Source organism: Brienomyrus brachyistius, unplaced genomic scaffold (assembly GCF_023856365.1).
Source record: "Brienomyrus brachyistius isolate T26 unplaced genomic scaffold, BBRACH_0.4 scaffold45, whole genome shotgun sequence".
In the NCBI taxonomy this organism is placed as follows: Eukaryota; Metazoa; Chordata; class Actinopteri; order Osteoglossiformes; family Mormyridae; genus Brienomyrus; species Brienomyrus brachyistius.
Genome location: NW_026042320.1, coordinates 608,912 through 629,348, shown reverse-complemented (window position 1 = coordinate 629,348; position 20,437 = coordinate 608,912). Strand labels below are relative to the sequence as shown.

The 20,437-nt window shown below is 41.6% G+C and overlaps 1 protein-coding gene across 1 annotated transcript; it reads left to right on the top strand.

The window, feature by feature from the left end:
- Nucleotides 1-18,744: 18,744 nt before the first annotated feature.
- Nucleotides 18,745-19,878, top strand: LOC125723046 (uncharacterized). The gene has a single exon (XM_048999460.1). It carries the CDS (start codon nt 18,843-18,845, stop codon nt 19,875-19,877), a length of 1,035 nt encoding a protein of 344 aa, XP_048855417.1. The 5' UTR covers nt 18,745-18,842; the 3' UTR covers nt 19,878.
- The last annotated feature ends 559 nt before the right edge of the window (nt 19,879-20,437 follow it).

Below are 20,437 nucleotides of genomic sequence, written 5' to 3'. Positions count from 1 at the left end.
CCTCATCCTCTAAATTCACCTCCTAGTCTTCATCCTCTTCCTCGCCCTTCTCTAATTCTCACTCTTCTCAGTCTTCCTTCTCCCTCCATTGTTCTCCACACTGAAAGCTTACTGTACCTGTGGCTTATTTATAGCGCTCATGCTGATTGCAAAGTGAACTAATTATCTAAAACCGTTTTCACATGTGACAGTGTGGCCAGACAGCTGGCAAAGTAGTGTAATCAATAGCTATAAATGTGTATAGTTTTACTAGGAGTGTGTTGATCATTTAGAAATTGTGTGTAAAACAGTGAGTTGTGTTTACAGTTCCGCAAAAAGAGTGCTGTGCAGTGGATTGTATTTACACATTTACAAATTGTGTGTTACAAAAGTGCAAACTGAGTGCAAAACAGTGAGTAATTTTGCTATAACTATTAATAGTTTTATAAGAATCATTGTTAGTGTTTAAGTATTCAGAAAAACTGTAAAAAAATTAAACGGGGGTGACTGTCCATTAAGCTAATCTGCAATCCTATTACACATAGCATGACACAGTACTGTTTTTGACTTTTTCTTTAAATCCACCGCGATTGTGATGAATGGGGCAAGAGAACAAAAACCACAGAAATGGCTCTTTGCATGCTATCCAGTGACTATGCGAGATGGTATAGTCTCTATGGTTTAACTAGAGAAGGCTTGGAGGAAAATGCTATGGAAAACTGATTATTTTGTGTCTCATGCCTGGGCTCTCTAGGAAAAGCATAGAGACCGTATGTATCTCTACAATTGTGGAGATTTCTGTGGGGTGCACATATATAGTATATATCAAATTTATATTATATAGATTATATCTAAGCATCATTCATACTCAAGTGAGAAGACAGTTATAAATCCATGTTAAGAAAAGGTTTCTGTGTCGGAAAGGTACAGAAAGAGCCTAACGCAGGTTTACAGGAAACAATCATGTGGTGTAGAACACAAGGACATGGACAGAGAAAGGCAATGGCACAACCCCTCAATATGATCAATTCATCTACTCTGTGTCTTCCTCCCAGCTGTCAAAGTAATTGTCAGCAAATGATGTACTTGACACGTACATTATTTACGTGTCAAGCCGTTCGGACGTTTTAACACGTCATGTCCAGTTACGTGTACTTTACTGTTTACAGTAACTGGCAGTCATTGGACATAGTGCAATTATTATTATCATCATTATTTGTTATTATTATTATCCATCCATTTTCCAAACCGCTTATCCTACTGGGTCGTGGGGGGTCCGGAGCCTATCCCGGAAGCAATGGGCACGAGGCAGGGAACAACCCAGGATGTGGGACCAGCCCATCGCAGGGCACACTCACACACCATGCATTCACACATGCACACCTACAGGCAATTTAGCAAGTCCAATTAGGCTCAGCATGTATTTGGACTGTGGGGGGAAACCGGAGTACCCGGAGGAATCCCCATGACGACATGGGGAGAACATGCAAACTCTGCACACATGTGACCCAGGCGGAGACTCGAACCCGGGTTCCAAAGGTGTGAGGCAACACTGCACCACCATGCCGCCCCACTCTCAAGACCACATCATCTAATATAATCTCAATATGTGACTGTGTATATTTCTCACACAAGGATAACTGAGAGGTTATCTGATAATGCTCCAGTCCAGTGTCCATAATATACACTTCTTCTTTACGCTAATCGTTATCAATCGCATTTTCAGATGCAGAACTATGGGGACAGAAGCAAAAAAGTTACTCATTGATGCCTTTAGTATAACTGAGCTACAAAAAATTACATCTGCTCAATTTTTGCTCCACTTCTCTTTTCCTGCATTTCCATGAAACTTTCAAGTTGGCGCTGGGGCTTGTGGTCAACCAATAGGAAAAGTTTATCACTATAAGCCCCACCCAGTAAGTCTTGGTCGAGAAAAAAGTATGTTCTTTTTGGAACTAAAAAATGGTTCAGGAACTACCTCCTAAGACCTTCAATTGGGCCAAGTTCGTGCAGTAGGAAATCGCCTTATGACCTGCACCCACAATGGCTTGTTTAGAGACACCGGTTCAGCTGCCTGTATGCTTTTTCACCTGCGGCAGAAACAGCAGGCAAACCAGCACAAACAAGGTATGAACATGCAGTAATGGGGGTTCAAATCCCCAGACAGCGCCAACCACTGGGCCACATAGCATTTCATTTATCTGCAAATGTATATTTAAACCTTTGAGGTCCATCTCAGGCTCTTTGCAAGCAGAGATCAGGTCACTGAAATCTGAAGCAGTGTGTTACTAATCTTACTAAAGCATGACAGAAGTGCTCACTTCTTTAACATTTATTCTGTGATCAAAGCATTGACTGCAAAAAACAAGGAGACCATAACATCTATAAAAGGTGAAAACACCAAATGTCAAGCGCCCCCCCCCCCCCTTAAAGGGGGTTCTTTGTTTCTACTATGCAAAATAAGTAAGTAAACTTTAAGGTATTTTGTGTCATTAATGTATGATTTAAATGCAGGTAGTTTTTTTACAGTCAGGATCCTTATGGAGAATCTCTATTAATCCATTTAAAACCTAAAACTGGCTAGATCAAAAGTGTTTGGGCAGTTTGCAAATCCTAAAGATTATTTACAAGGTAATAAAACGGTTATATAAATGTGAATACGTGTGTAGACTTGTCTCGAAATGAAAATCTCACGCCAACCAGCTGACCAAAGTTGGCAACCCTGCGTAAGTCGGCCCTTTATTTTATATGCAAACATGATCATATGCAGGGGGCACATACCTGGTGTGAAAGTACTTATTCGCCGTTTAAACCGATACGCGCGGTAATGTCTTGTAGCAGCGCAAATACGTGTTTATTTTATGTACATTCGCAATGTTATGACAAGAAATCATTGTGCATTTTAGCCTTCATGCCGCAGACGAAGTACAAATTAGCCACATAAATGTTAAGATGCAGGGTAATTTCTTTTCATAACAGCGTGAATGCACATAAAATAAATGGTACGCATTTGCGCTGCTACAACAAGGAGTTGCCGCGAGTGTACAGGGAATGCGTACTTGCGCACCATGCAGTTATGTGATCCTGATCATATGTATAGCATATTGTACAATAAATGCTATGACATTTAAGTTGTATTGTTGGATCTTTTTTAATCATAATTTTCTTCGTTCATTCCTGCCGACAGTTGGGGCAGAGACTGTCATATGCTCTGGGTAACACTCACAGCCAGACGCGGCCTAACAGTAAAACATTTAGAAATGTGACAAAAGGTCTTCTGTTTGTCCATTTATTCCTACATAGAGTTTTAATCCCGTTTACATGAAAAGCTGTACTTTTTGTGTCCCTGACAATTCCAAATTTCTTTTTGCAGCAAACTGACAAACAGAATAAGTCCAGGATACTGGAAAATACTTGAAAAACATGGTAAAGTGGATTTCAGCATTTTCTGTCGTCACATTTGTATTAGAATTGTAACAAATGTCTTCGTTAGTACTATATTGTATTTCGCAGGATGTTCCTTGACAGATTGGTTCTGTGGACTGTGGTGCGTTCATGTTGATTGTTGTCACGGATCGGGGAAGCAGGAGCAGGAAGACGGAGAATCGGGGAACAAAGGATTTATTGGGGAAACCAGCTAGGAACACGGAACAATAGAAGTAGCGACTTAAATGACATGATTGGGGAAACATATTTTGAAGCGGAGTTAAATACATAGGACTAATGAAAACAACTGGAAACAGCGAATGACATCGGGGTTCCACACGAGGTTAACGAGGGGGCGTGGCACATGGGAGGGGCGGACAAGCGGCGCATGACAATTGTAAGACAGACCACCTTGAATTGTTGGACTTGTAATACAGAGAATGTATTGAAGTATTCCCCCCTCCCCTCCCTTTTATCAGTATGCACTCTGCATGGCCTTGGTGTGTCTTGAGTATTACAAAATGCACCATGAACTGTCTATATTATATTTTTATTTTAAGTCATAATATGTGAATTTGATCTGTTGTTTTTCAGTGAGTTGCAGGGATTTGACAAAAACATCCTTTTAGAAATGCGTGAGGAAGTTAGTTCTTTTCTTTTTGACAAGTAGTGTATCTGTCAGGTTTGTGACACAACAGAGAAATTAAATATTTTATTTCACTCCTCAGGGTCAAGACTCTGGTCTCCAGCTCACCGCTCTCTCTTACATTTCCATGGCCATTTTGTCCGATAGTATTATTGGATTTTTCTATGCTATATATATATTTTTTATGTTTAGTTATTCTGTGCTCCATAATTATGAATAATAGTTTATTTTCCTTGTGACGTGTCTGTGCTTAATAGTATTAAATAAGAGTTTAAACAACTACAGTTTCCTCAGTAATGTATTTCATGAACTGATACTTCCCCAACAAAACCCATGCATGCATTCAAGTCTCTGTCATGGTTTGTACATAATATTTGCAACAACCATTATGAAATTTTTGCAGAATATGTACTACAAGCCTCTCCAGTTGCAGCCACACCCATATCCAAACTCACATATAAGGTATATTTGTATATGTCTGTTTCCAAGGTACCAACATTCCTACAGAACCATGTTACATAATATATCCAAATATAGGGAATTTCAGCGTGAGCCCTGATGCATTATGCATACTGCTTTCAAATCTGTGATCAAAGCACTGACTTCAAAAAACACGTAGACCATTACGTCTCTAAAAGGTGAAAACACTGCATGTCAAGCGCCCCCTACTGACTAGCTGCAGTACCATTATTAGCACCACGCATTCCCATGTGTTTCAGTGGTAAGAGGCGATTTTCCACATCACTTTCATGTCTTTCCAACCACATAATGACAAACCATTTCTTCTCAATGTATTATTAGTTATGTAATTAATGTAATCTAAAAATGAACGTCACTAATACTTTTATTACAATTAATTTGCATATTTTGAAAATCTATACTTTTCTTCAAGACAATAGTGCAGCTTCTATCCCAAGCACAATCCACATTATTACTTAAAAGCTTATTGACCCCCTGATTCTGGTATCACTTACTTTTCAGTATTTTCAAGTAAACATTATCTGTGCTGTATTTGTATGATGAAACCAATCCTTGAGTCCAATATAAAATAACTGAAATAAACACACAGTCATTCAAACTTCTGCATTTTTTAATTTTGTTTTGTCTTTCAATAAAAGCTGAAAAGGCTAAAAAGTAAATGCTGGTGTTATCAAAAACTATGTCATATAACTATATTCCAGATTTATTACAGCCAAACACATCTCGGAGCTCCGAGGAACCTCCTTCTCCTTACATTTGGGGAAGATGGTGGCGCAGGAGGTAGTGCTATCGTTTAGCAACCAGAGAGTTGCAGGTTCGAGCCCTGGTTTCTCGTGACCCCATCAAAGTGTCCTTGAGCAAGACACTGAATCCCAAATTGCTCCCGGCATGCAGGTTGGCGCCTTGCATGGCAGCCTCCGCCACCGGTGTGTGGATGGGTGAATGTGAGGCATGAATTGTAAAGCGCTTTCAGTTCTCATAAAAGTAGAAAAGCACATTTATCATGTGTGTTTTGGATTTGGATTGTATTGGTCTGTAGTCAATCGCTCATGTACATGCTCAATCGCAGTAACATTTTCACAGGAATTTGGGAGGTTGAAGTGCTAATTCTATGGGGGTGTATTCAGTGGGAAAGGTGTGTATGTAGGGCATGTCCCCCCCCCCCTTCGTGGTGTTAGATATTCTGTTTCCCCCCCCCCGTGTGTTAAGTACTGGGTTTGCTCTTGCGTGTTTAATAAAAGATTGTACTACACTGCTTGTCCTGGCATATTGCCTGTGGTTTGAGGGGAGGTTAATCTGTGTGTGTGACCGTGAGTGACGCGACATGTGTGCTACAGTATACATCCAGTATGTAACTGTATAAAGTAAAACTCACTGTGTAATATAAAATGCAAATGGATACTGTAATATGAAGCATTGCAGTAAGAGGACAATATTACAGTACAGGGCACATTGTTGGATTACATACCTGTTGGCTCTGTGAAATGTTTGAATGGTTGAGGACATGGTTGTTCTCCCATCATTCGGCCAACCAGCCTCAGCCATTGTAAGGCCATGATTGTGGACCTAAATATATATATACAGTACTGTGCAAAAGTCTTAGGCAGGCAAAGAAGGCAGGCACCTCATACAGCTAGTCAATCTCTCACTGACTTTTTGAACCAATATATTTAATTATTTAATTGAGCTGTTGGTGAAATTTAACAAAATCGTGGAACGGCTGATGTGCCCCTGAAGACAAGTTTGGGAACTGAAGCGGTGTTCATCTAGCCATCCAACTAGATATCAGTAACTTTTTAGAAAACAGAAGAAATTATTACTAGTTTTTTATTGTGTTACTCTTAATTTGCACACATTCTAATATTAAATTGTATTTTTTGTTCTAAGCCAAAGTGCACTTGCTACCCAGATAAACAGCTTTAAACATTTCTTTGGACTGCCTAAGACTTTTACACAGTACTGTACTGTATATGGTAATGCTAAATTGATAACTCCTATCAGTGTTGTGTTTATGGGAAATATGCTAAATTTGCTGATGCAGTCTTCTCAGTTGCCCCTTTATCCACCTTACTTACTGTTGCTATGCCTGCTATGTGCTCACTCTGCGTGCCTTAATTATATTATGGGGTTTTATTATTAATTTATTCATAATCATTGTTATTTTTTCAACCTCTGTGTGGCCATAATATTTTGGGTTTTATAGTTACAGTCATGTGGATTAATCTATTTTCTCTGTGTTTAACCATGAAGAACAAGGTGTGACAGGGGATGATTTTGTGGACATTGGGGAGCAAGATGTTTACCTTTTGTTCCCCAAAAACTTCAGACTGAGGAAATCCCTAATTTCCATTTTAAAACTAAAGGCAAGTAAACTGTCTGTTTGATAGCAAGCTCTGTGTTTTTTGTGGTTTCACAGACATACTGCTGTCAGGTCATGGTTACAGAATATATCATATTTAGTTTCATGGTCTTTCCTTCAAGCAGTCTGGAGTGGAAGCAGAAGACTTCCTAAAAAATAAGCAGGGAAATCAGCGGCAACACCTGAACAAAAGAGATTCAGTGTAAGTATCACACAGTCCTGGAAATAGAAACTAAAGTGGACAGAGCTGTTAGAACACAGACAGTGCAGGTGGAAGTAGAATCAGCAGAATAAGTGGTTCTCACATCAGAAATACTGCTACCATTCATTCTGCTCATTCTATGTCCACCTGCACTCCTCTCTATTCTAACGTTTTTGGTGCAAAACTGATATCTTTCTTTTTTCTACACGTCTCCACCAGGCTGTTGTAAGATCATCCCTGGGTGCATCAAAAATGTGGACCACTGCCTGCAAGGGAGCGGAAATTGACTGGAACCCTGTCATAAGCAAAGTCTGTACCTCATAAAACTGTTTAAAATCAATATTTCTAATCAAATAGTTTAATTTCTCTATTTTACTTTTTTACCACATAAAGCCCAATGAGGGCTTAAATTTTCAATCACCAAATAAAGTGTTTTAACAGAATATTTCATGTAATTTCAAGGTCACAGCAGAGTTGCCCTGTAGCCTCGTCGGCAAAGAGCAGGAAATTCTGAAAAAAGCCTTAAAAATGCTCCGAAACAGGAGGGAGGACCTCCGAAGGTCAGGAAAGGTAATACATACTGTACATAGGGAACCTGCAAGCAAGTTAAAATTATTCAAGGGCCTTGCAATCAAATTAAATCATGAATGTAATGTCCGGAATACAGACCTAGTCAGCCAAGGCTGAATAATGTTCCTGTTCTTGTTCTGCTTCACTTTCCTGGCTTCTCATGTCGTGGCAAAACTTAATTTCTACTGATTCCATTGTCTAGAAGAGAGAAGGACTTCAGCTTCACTCCAACGGTATGTAGCTTATCTGTATTTATACCTTATCATTGTGTAATATATATAGTAATACGTTTCATAATTTAGCTTCTAAAATATTGTGCAATCACCAGCCCAATTGATATTTTTGCCATCTTAATCCTCCCAGGATCAGTACAGTATATGTGCAAACATATTTTATGTCTTGACAGACATGTAAGACTGCTGAAAAAAGGTTGGAGAACAGTGGCCCTTGGAGGTAAAATGTGTTTTTACATTTTCCCAGTGCTGCTGCATGATTCACTGTACTGCAGTGTCAGGTTTCCCATTGCTCAGCACACATAATTTGGCTAAAGAACTTGATGATGTTACGATTATCAGTGTGTTGGCCAGTGAAACTGACAATGTGCTGAATTTTGGGAAATTTTTAAATGTATTATAAACACAGTATATTAATCTGCACAATGTAGCAAAACTGTCTGAAACGTAACTGAGATACAGAGGTTATACACTGATCAGCCATAACATGTGAAGCGAATAACATTGATTATTTGGTTACAGTGGCTTCTGACTGTGGGGGGGTTATATTAGGCAGCAGGTGGATGCTTTGTCCTTGAAGCTGATGTGTTGGAAGCAGAAACAATGTGCAAGTGTAAGGATGGGAGTGACTTTGATATGGGCCATTTGGTGATGGCTAGAGAGCTGGATCATAACCCCCAGCTCTTGTGAGATGGTCCTGCAGTGGTCAGCAGGTTCATGGTGGGGCCCAGGCTCACCTTTGCCGCCAAAATAGCCATGACTCATCAGGGCGTGGATTCCTCTAGACCTCTGAAGGTTTGCTGTACTATCTGCCATGTAATGAGCCTCCGTCACCCGTTCACATATTTCCCTACAGTTTTGGAGATGCTGTGACCGAATCATCAAGCCATCACAACTTGGCCCTTGTCACTCAAATCTTTAGGCTTGTCCACTTTTCTGCATCCCAGTATATCCTACACATTGTTTATTTGCTGCCTAATAGGTCCCACCTACTAGCAGGTGCCACTATTACCAGGTAATCAATATTATTCACCTGTTAGTGGGCGCAGTGTTTGACAAATATAGTTTAAAATATCAGTCATTTAACCTAATTCCGAAATATTAAATGTGGAATGGAAATAATGGAAGCTATTGCTTGTGTGGAGTGAACTGAACTTAATTTTGAACAATGTTTCAAATTGCTACATACCTGAAATGTTTGTGGTTTCTTGTAGAAAGAACAGAAGCACTTGAGGTTTGCCTCCAGGACATCACACCTCCTATTAAGCGCCTTTACAAAGTAAGTAATTTCCTTGAAATATCATCAAAATATTTTTTTTCTGGACAGCTCTAAGACTGGGTTTCCGTGGGACATTATTAGGATTAGAAGTAATTAAACCAATTTGGTCTTACATAGCATTAAAAATGGTTTAATTGACAAACAATGCCTTAAATGGCTTTAAAAAGCATGACGCTTTATTGTCATGTACATTAAACATTTAATATACACACAGGACCAGTTGGCTAAATTCTCCAACCTGTGATTGGCTGGTTTGTGATGCTTGTGGATATCACTGTGCTCTCAGAATGGAGTCACAAATATACCAGTGTAAAATATACGGTGTTAAGGGGGAATTTGCTTCTGGGTTAATTAGTGACAATTGCAAATGTTTTGTGTTGATTCTTCAGCTTCATATACAGATTCGCAGATTCATAATTACCACAGAAGGGGAAGTAAAGTCTGTTCTATTTAAAAGCCAGACATGTTAAATTACTGCAGGGCACATTAACCTGTCCACAGTGCCTGTTGTATGAGAGCATCATGATTATTAATAATATACACTGTATTTCAAAAGGACCTGTGGGATTAAAACTGAGGGTTATTAAGACACACCTTGCTTATACCTCTATACCACTGTGAGTCCAAGTCCTCACCCAGCATTTACTGACACAGGTTAATGTAAAGAAACATCAGCACATTTTAACATGGCCACGATTCCATCTTTAGCAAATACCTTATATATATAACATAATATGGATTTGCACACACCCTCAAAAACCCTGTAATAACAAGAATAAGGCTATATAAACTCTTTCACTGGCTGGTTTGTTTTTTATCTCATACATCTTACTGACTGATCCGAATGTCAATACATTTTGATGTACAAGTTGTAGTAATTGCATGTTTGAAGAAGCTCCATCCTCCTAATATTTTTTTCTTCTTTACCATCATAGGCAGGAGAAAGAGTGAAATGGAGGAAAAAATACATAGATGGGTCAAGTAAGCAGCAGGAGCAAAGAGCAGAAGAGGAAATAGGAATGAAGAAGGGAGAGGAAAAGAGAGAGAGAGGAGAGAAGACAGATGAGGAGGGAAAAGCAGTGGAAGAAGGAAGCAACAAACATAAACTTATAGCCCAGCGAAGGCTTTCCAAGCCCAAGGGGGCAAGCGGCCGGTAAAAGGAAGGAAGCAACAAATGTAAAGGAAGAAGAGGCTATGAAGACGGAGCTTATAGCCCAGCGAAGGCTTTCCAAGCCCAAGGGGACAAGCAGCCGGTAAAAGGAAGGAAGCTTTTCTCATTGTAATTCATTCATGCATGATAATAAAACAATACGTTTGTCATACTGGTTTGTGATTTATTATGCTTTATTTTTACATAAACATTTGAGCACACAATTAAAATTAAGTGGCGATATAAGGATATTTTAAGTGCTTAAGAACTTAAAACAGTCTTAAATAATCACTTAATTAATAAAAATTAATAGGTGAAATAAAGAATTTTAATGGTTTGTGGACCCCTATAATAATATTAAACTCCCTTTATTAGAATTGAGGACAGATGTAAGTAATTTTAAGTAGTAATGGAACCTTGCAATACTCTTAAACTGCCCCTTAATTAATCAGAATTAAAGGGCAATGTTATGTAATTACAGACCTTGAAACAATCTTAAATTGCCCCTTAATTTATAAAAAAGGGGTGAAATAAGGATTTTTTGAGAGTAAATTTAAGAGGCAAATTTGAAAAAGTAAGGAGGAAATTCAGTAGTTTTACCCCTTAATTGGCCTTAATCATTGCACCTTTTCCCTTAATTTCACATATAGCAATAATTAAGGACAAAATTAACGTAATTTTAATTTTAAAAATTATGGGGTTTGATTTCGTAGTGTAAGTACGTGTAAGTACGTAGTGTAAGATATAGTAAAACACTTACTAACTGGTAATGCACGTTAGCATTACGTTAAATGACCACTTTACCTGCTACTTACCAGTTTTGTCACTTACCGTTTTTCAGAAGCACACCGGAGTTAAACTTACGCCGCGTTATTTACCGGCACTTCTAACACCATTTGCGGCCATTAACTCATAGGTGGCAGTAACACTGAAATGACTCTTTCTGCGTCAAAATAAGGCAACACTGTGATTTTGATACTTTATCATTTCCTTTAACTTAACCGTATCTTTTCCTCCGTCTCTGCTTATTGATATTTAGGAGAGTATCAGATATAAATTAACGATGCAAAATTATCAAACCACAGACACGACACTGAAGAGATGACAAAGACACAGTTTGAAAAGTAAGTATATGTTTTATTGTAAAGCTCTTATCTTATTTTAACTTAGCCTATCATATGATATTTTAACTTATTGTCTATCTTATTGTATTTTAACTTATCATATGTTAACTTAGCCTATCTTTTCCTATCCTATCTGACATCTATAATAATACTTAAACAGTATCTCTATTATCCTTCCTACCCCGGCCATAACCCACAAGTCCGTCAGGAACAATGTCTCTGTCCTTCCTCCGTCCCTGGCCATAACCCATAAGTCCACGTATTCTTGTCTGGAGTTGCTGCTCCACCGATGGCTGACGCTGCCCCTGGCCTCTCTCTGCTCGCAGGGCGCAGGAGCCGTTGCTGTCTGTCCGATGGAGGAACTTCAGCTGGGGCCTCTTCCTGGTCGCTCCTGCTTCCTCCAGGGGGGGTGGCCTGTCCCTCGCGCTCCATGGACGACTCCTCTGGCCACGGAAACTTTCTTCGGTTCCAGTCTGGGACAGCCGATTGTTAAAACAAGGAAAGATGATTGATATAACACATTTTAAGCTCGAATGAAAGTGTTCTAATAAGGTCTCTTAAGCCAGTGCTTTACCTTCGGTATGTAAGACACCCTCCATGTCGATCCGGGCTTGTCCGTGTCATCCTTCTTAATGATCTTCACCATCTCCACGCTCTCGCCGATGTTCTTCTCCAGTGCCTCGTTTTTTGGGGAAAAAGTTCCCCCTTCCTTGGGTGTTATTTTAACTTTGATTTTAATTTTAATTTTAATCTTAACAACTTTAATTTCTTGCTTGTCCATTTTTTTAAATGCTGTGAGTTTTCCAAATGCAAACCGTCTCTCAGATGATCGTAAGAAGTTTGATAAGGTAAGTACATGTGATTCAAAAGTAACCAAGCTGTTGTCACGGACGCCTATTCGTACCATAACAGACGATGCGATCCTCTGCAGCTCGTCGGTGACTTTCGGCCGCGTTCGGCTCCAACTGACCGGTCGTAGGTCCGATTCGGCTGTAAGCAGGTTGCCAACTCTGACGCATCTGGCGCGAGACTCGGGCTTTCAGACTCAAACGCACACAGCAATAAATCTTATGGAGAATCTCTATTAATCCATTTAAAACCTAAAACTGGCTACATCAAAAGTGTTTGGGCAGTTTGCAAATCCTGAAGACTATTTACAAGGTAATAAAACCGTTATATAAATGTGAATACGTGTGTAGACTTGTCTCGAATTGAAAATCTCACACCAACCAGCTGACCAAAGTTTGCAACCCTGCGTAAGTCGACCCTTTATTTTATATGCAAAAATGATCATATGCAGGGGGCACATACCTGGTGTGAAAGTACTTATTCGCTGTTTAAACCGATACGCGCGGTAATGTTTTGTAGCAGCGCAAATACGTGTTTATTTTATGTACATTCGCGCTGTTATGACAAGAAATCATTGTGCATTTTAGCCTTCATGCCACAGACGAAGTACAAATTAGCTACATAAATGTTAAGATGCACAGTAATTTTTTGTCATAACAGCGTGAATGCACATAAAATAAATACGCTGCTACAACAAGGAATTGCCACGAGTGTACGGGAATGCGTACTTGCGCACCATGCAGTTATGTGCGCTCCTGATAATATGTATAGTATGTTGTACAATAAATGTTATAACAGTTAAGTTGTATTGTTGGGTCTTTTTTAATCATAATTTTCTTCCTTCATTCCTGCCGACAGTTGGGGCAGAGACTGTCATACGCTCTCGGTAACACTCACAGCCAGATGCCGCGCTACAGTGAAATATTTACAAATGTGACAAAAGGTCTTCTGTTTGTCCATTAATTACTACATAGAGTTTTAATCCCGTTTACATGAAAAGCTGTACTTTTTGTGTCCCTGACTATTCCAAATTTCTTTTTGCAGCAAACTGACAAACCGAATGAGCCCAGGACACTGGAAAATACTTGAAAAACATGGTAAAGTAGATTCCAGCATTTTCTGTCGTTACATTTGTATTAGAATTGTAACAAATGTCTTCGTTAGTATTATTCTGCCCTTCTCTTGTTGCTTTATTGGGTTTCTTTGGATTTCTCAGTTTTCCCACTAGGGGGGAGTATTACCCTTTGAGTTTTGTAGTTTCTTCTTTAGTTATTTTTTGTGTGCGAAAATGCCGGGAGGAGCAAACAAGCTTCACAACTTTAAGCCTAGTTTACATTGTTGGGGAGTTCTTTGAGCCATAATCTGTAAGTAATCAGTGTGTAGCTTTATTTTTTGTAAGATTTGTTACTTTCTTATTACTTATGAGGTTATTTGAATTTATAAGAAAAAATGTTTATGGTGAATGTAAAGCGGATGAAAGGCTACGTTGCTAACTACTGTTTTTGGGTACAAAATAAGTCGATGCTGATGCTTATGTATTATTTTACTGTATGTTCACAGTCTTACAAATTAAAAGAGGAGAAACGGTCTTCAGTTAGAGACACAAAGACAAAGCGACGTGTCCTGTCGTTCCTGGAACCATCTCCTTTATGTTTAGCTCGCTGCATAGGTTGAATAGCCATACATTTAACTGAGGGCAGCAGAGTAAGAAGATTGTCTACCTAGCAAGCACCCAAGATGTCTCTGCTTGAAGCTTCACCGCCTCTCTCCCAGATGGTAGTACGGTCAGAGTGCCCCTCACGCTCGTCACGCTCTTCGCGTCGCTCATCCACCAGTCAAGCGGCAGCCCGAGCCAGAGCGAAAGCAGAAGCCGCCTCTCTCCCAGATGGTAGTACGGTCAGAGTGCCCCTCACGCTCGTCACGCTCGTCACGCTCTTCGTGTCGCTCATCCACCAGTCAAGCGGCAGCCCGAGCCAGAGCGAAAGCAGAAGCCGCCCGCACCAGAGCACAGTACGCTAAACGCCAGATCGACATGGAGGTTGAGAAGGCTCGCATCGAGGCAACACTAAACGCTCTGAAGGAGGAGGGTGAGGCTGAAGCAGCACTCGCCGCAGCTCATGTCCTGGAAGCGGCAGCAGATGAGGAGCATGACGCCGTCGACCTCACAGAACAAGGAGTCTCTTCTATCACGCCTCCTTCCATCGGACGCGCTTGCGATTATGTGAACGCTCACTTCGCCAACTGCAGCTTGGAAGTTAACGAAGACAGAAAGCCTGATACAGGACAACTGGTCAGTAATTATGACGCTCAGCATCTACAACAGCGTCAACCACCCGTTGCCTCCTCTCCAGGTGAACATCTCACTGATTTTGTAGAGCAGGAGCAACCAAAATCCCCTCCTACACGCAGAAAAACCGACATTTCAACCCAGCCTAAACCTTCAATGCCTCCACAGACTGAACTCTCAGATTTTACAGCCTACCTAGCACGCCGTGACCTGTTGACAGCGGGATTCAAGGTCTTCGACAACCGTCCTGAATCTTACTTGTCCTGGAGGTCCATCTTCCGCAACGCCATAGAAGGCCTCAACCTCAAGTCCAGCGAAGAGCTCGACCTCCTCACAAAGTGGCTCAGCGGGGAGTCACTCCAATATGCTCTGAGGATCAGGGCGGTCCATGTGAACAACCCACAAGCAGGTCTTCAACGTTTGTGGCAACGTCTAGACAAAAGTTTTGGTTCTCCAGAGGTAGTCGAAGCATCACTTTTCCAACGCTTACAGTCTTTTCCAAAAGTATCTAATAAGGACACTCACTTATTGCAGGAGCTTGCAGATCTCTTGTTGGAGCTAGAATATGCACAAAGTGAAAATTATCTACCAGGCCTTAGCTTTCTGGACACCCCAAGGGGAATAAACCCGATAGTTGAAAAGCTCCCCTACGGACTCCAGGAGTCCTGGGTGAAACAAGGGACAAAATACAAAAGGGACAATGGTGCAGTTTACCCACCTTTCTCATATTTTGTTCAGTTTATAAATGATTATGCAGAAATGAAAACAGATCCTAGCTTTATGTTACACAGTTCAAACATAGTAGCTCCAAAACCTGATAAGCCATTGGTGAAACCAACTAAATACAGAGTTCCGGTTGCAGTGAACAGAACAGATATTAGTCAAACAAACGTCACAGCTCAAACATCTGTTCTCAACCCAGACAAACAATGTCCTATTCACCGCAAGCCCCATTCACTTGTCAAATGCAGGGGTTTTAGGTCAAAAACATTAGATGAAAGAAAAAGCATCCTCAAAGAACATGCTATTTGTTATAAGTGTTGTTCTTCTACAGGTCACCGAGCTAAAGATTGCAAGGCCATTATCCAATGCTCAGAATGTAATAGTGATGCTCACGTGGCTGCCATGCATGCTGGTCCACCTCCGTGGACAACCAAGGACCCTAATCTCTTGCCTCAGAGCCAAGGCGGGGAGGCCGATACTACAAGCTCTGTAACCACAACTACTTGCACAGAAGTGTGTGGCCCAGGCCTAAAGGGTAAATCCTGCTCTAAGATTTGTTTAGTCGACGTGTATCCCTGCACAAACCCTGAAGAGAAAAGGAGGATGTACGCCATGTTGGATGATCAAAGCAATTCATCCTTAGCCAGGTCTGCTTTTTTCGACATGTTTAATGTGAATGGCACTATGCTCCCATACACCATGAAAACATGTGCAGGTTTATCAGAGGCTGCAGGACGCAGAGCAACTGATTTTGTTATTCAGGACGTAAATGGGAAAGTATCCATGTTGCTGCCCACACTGACAGAATGCGACCACATTCCAGATAATAGAGATGAGATACCCACCTCTGAGGCTGCGTTGGCTCACCCTCATCTACAGGCACTGGCTTCACAGATCCCTCCTCTGGACCCAGCCGCGGACATTCTCCTCCTCTTGGGCCGGGACATCATCCAAGCTCACAAGGTTCGCAGTCAGGTAAATGGTCCAAACAGTGCACCTTATGCTCAACGCCTCGATTTGGGATGGGTGGTTGTAGGCGATGTCTGCCTCTCAGGTGCCCACAAACCCACAGTAAACTCCTTTAAGACAGACATTCTTAATAACGGGCGTCCGACCTTCCTTAACCCCTGTGAAAACAAAATCTATATCAAAGACAAATACACAGAAAGCCGTTCTACATTTGAGAAGACACAAGCGGAATTAGGCAGACATTTTCCAGCAAACAGTGGATGATGACAAAGCGGCTCTTTCAGTAGAAGATGCTTTGTTCCTGGAAATTATGCACAGAGACTTCACTAAAGATGAGGCGAACAATTGGGTAGCTCCGCTCCCATTCCGCTCCCCCAGACAGCGTTTACCCAACAATAGGGACCAAGCCCTCAGTCGCTTAATGTCACTCCGCAAAACGCTAAAAAAGAAATCGGAAATGAAGGAGCATTACATTGAGTTTTTGGACAAAACTTTCAGTAAGGGCCACGCGGAACCAGCTCCAGCTCTAGCTCCAGAACAAGAATGTTGGTATCTCCCTAGTTTTGGAATTTACCACCCTCAAAAGCCAGGGAAAATTAGGGTGGTTTTTGATTCGAGTGCGAAATATAACAATGTTTCCCTCAATGATGTGCTACTAAAAGGGCCAAATCTCAATAATACTCTTGTGGGAGTGCTGATAGTTTCAGGTCCGACCCTTACGCAGTCATGGCCGACGTGGAGCAGATGTTTTACAATTTCGTTGTCAGAGAAGACCACCGCAATTACCTTCGTTTCTTGTGGTTTAAAAACCATGATCTGGATGGAGAAGTACAGGAATTCAGGATGAGAGTCCATGTATTTGGGAACTGCCCCTCCCCATCAGTGGCTATTTATGGACTGAAACGAACAGCGATGGAGGGAGAAAAAGAACACGGTAATGATGTAAGAGAGTTCATTGAACGCCACTTTTATGTGGATGATGGACTAAAATCATTCCCTTCCGCTGATGAGGCCATTAACATTCTCTGTAGGTCTCAGGAGATGCTGGCTCAGTGTAACATACGCCTGCATAAAATCTCTTCCAACTGTCCCACCATCACAAACACTTTTCCAAGTGGGGATCTTGCAGCTGACATGCAGGGCCTTGACCTTGGCCAGACTACCCCACCCATGCAGAGAAGCTTGGGCTTGGGCTGGGACCTGTCTAGAGACTTATTCAAGTTCCAGATAACTGTCAATGAGAAGCCCTTCACTAAGCGTGGAGTATTGTCAGTCGTTAATAGTGTGTATGACCCACTTGGCTTTGCTGTCCCTGTCATTGTAGAGGGCAGAGTCATACTCAGAGACATTTCCACTGACATTTGTGAATGGGACACTGAACTCCCTAAAGACAAATTACAACAGTGGCAACAGTGGAAACACTCCCTCAAACATCTACAACAACTGGAGATCCCCAGAATGTTCACGTCAATACCACTGTCTGCAGCAGTAACCAAGGAAATCCATGTTTTCTGTGATGCCTCTACCAAGGCAGTGGGCGCCGTTGCCTACCTTAAACTCACAGAGAGAGATGGTCATAATGAAGTGGGCTTCCTTCTCGGCAAGGCACGGCTTGCCCGAAGACCAGACATCACCATACCCAGACTTGAGCTCTGTGCAGCGGTCCTGGCTGTTGAGATGGTAGAGTTAGTCATGGACGAGCTGGACATCGCAGTTGATCAGGTGAGCTTCTATTCAGACTCCAAAGTAGTCCTCGGTTACATTTTCAACACAAAGAGGCGTTTTCACATCTATGTGCACAACAGAGTGGAACGCATTAGGCGATCTACACAAGCCCACCAGTGGCATTATGTGCCCACTCACTTAAATCCTGCTGATCAAGCCACGCGCGCATTACCTGCTGAGCAGCTTTCTACTTCCACATGGCTCAGTGGACCCGCTTTTCTTACCAAGTCAGGAATAGGTCAATTTCAGACAGAGTCGTTTGATCTTGTAGATCCGGAGACTGACAATGAACTGCGTCATGAGGTAACTACTTGTGCTACCACTCTTGCAAAGGATGTTCTCAGTAGTGCCAGATTCGAAAGGTTTTCAAGTTGGAACGTGCTACTGAAAGCTATGTCCAAACTCCGACACATTGTTCAGTCTTTTAAGCAGAACATAGAAGGCTCCTGTCAGGGCTGGCACAGTTGTAGGGAGCATTTAACGGAGGAGCAGCTTGGTCAAGCTAAGACCATTATCATTCGCACTGCCCAAAGAGAAGTCTATGCAGAGGACATAAGACAGCTTGAAAAGAGTATGCCCCTCAAAATGTTCAAGCCCACTTAGCAAACTGAACCCATTTCTTGACACAAATGGAATCCTCAGAGTGGGTGGGAGACTAAGACGAGCACAGTTGACTTCAGATGAAGCAAATCCTATCCTCATCCCTGCAAAACACCACCTTGCCCAGCTCATTATAAGACACTTTCATGTGAAAGTATGCCATCAGGGCAGACATTTTACTGAAGGGGCAGTCAGAGCTGCAGGCTTTTGGATTGTGGGAGGGAAAAGAGCAATAAGCAAAATGATATTCAACTGCGTGACTTGTCGAAAGCTAAGAGGCAGACAGCAGGAACAGATTATGTCTGAGCTACCAGAGGACAGGCTGTCCACTGACCCTCCTTTTATACATGCAGGGCTTGATGTGTTCGGGGCTTGGCCTGTCACTGTCAGAAAAACACGTGGTGGACAGGCGGATGCAAAGCGATGGGCAGTCATATTCACGTGCATGAGCACACGGGCCATTCACATTGAAGTTGTAGAATCAATGGACACGTCGTCATTCATCAATACCCTGCGTCGGTTTTTTGCCATTAGAGGTGCAGTCAAACTTCTTAGGTCGGATTGTGGGTCAAATTTTGCGAGTGCCTGCAAAGAGCTGCAAATAGACAAACAAGGCTGCTACAACAGCAAGCTAAACAGCTTTCTTGAAGATTCTGGCTGCAAATGGATTTTCAACCCCCCTCATGTGTCGCATATGGCTGGCTCCTGGGAGCGCATGATTGGGGTCACGCGTAAAATCCTTGATGCGATGCTCCTAGAACACAGGAATGCAAAGCTTACCCATGAAATACTGGTGACATTAATGGCTGAAGTCACTGCAATAGTGAATGCTCGTACGTTAACAGCAGTTTCTGCAGATCCAGATAACCCAGTCATCCTTACCCCTGCCATGTTGCTCACGCAAAAGGTTGCGACTCCACCAATCCCACCAGGTCAGTTTGACAACAGTGATCTGTTCAAAGCCCAATGGAGGCGCGTGCAGTACCTTGCTGATGTCTTCAGGAGACGATGGAAAAAAGAATATATCTCAGGACTTCAGGACCGCCGCAAATGGAAAACAGTAAAGCCTAACCTACAAACAGGAGATATTGTTCTTTTAAAAGAGGCACTCGACCATAGGAACAACTGGCCACTTGGACTCATCACCAAAACCTTTCCCAGTGAGGATGGGCTTGTGAGGAAAATAGAGGTGAAGATTTTCCGCAAGGGTGTACACAGGTGTTACATAAGGCCTATAAGTGAGGTTGTGTTATTGGTGTCTAATGATTGTACTTAAAAGCAGAAACTTTGTTTCTTTGTATTTTACTTGCCTTTTGCATGTCGGTTGAGGATGACATTCCACGGATGTCAGGCGGGGAGTATTCTGCCCTTCTCTTGTTGCTTTATTGGGTTTCTTTGGCTGGTGCATTTCTCAGTTTTCCCACTAGGGGGGAGTATTACCCTTTGAGTTTTGTAGTTTCTTCTTTAGTTATTTTTTGTGTGCGAAAATGCCGGGAGGAACAAACAAGCTTCACAACTTTAAGCCTAGTTTACATTGTTGGGGAGTTCGTTGAGCCATAATCTGTAAGTAATCAATGTGTAGCTTTATTTTCTGTAAGATTTGTTACTTTCTTATTACTTATGAGGTTATTTGAATTTATAAGAAAAAATGTTTATGGTGAATGTAAAGCGGATGAAAGGCTACGTTGCTAACTACTGTTTTTGGGTACAAAATAAGTCGATGCTGATGCTTATGTATTATTTTACTGTATGTTCACAGTCTTACAAATTAAAAGAGGAGAAACGGTCTTCAGTTAGAGACACAAAGACAAAGCGACGTGTCCTGTCGTTCCTGGA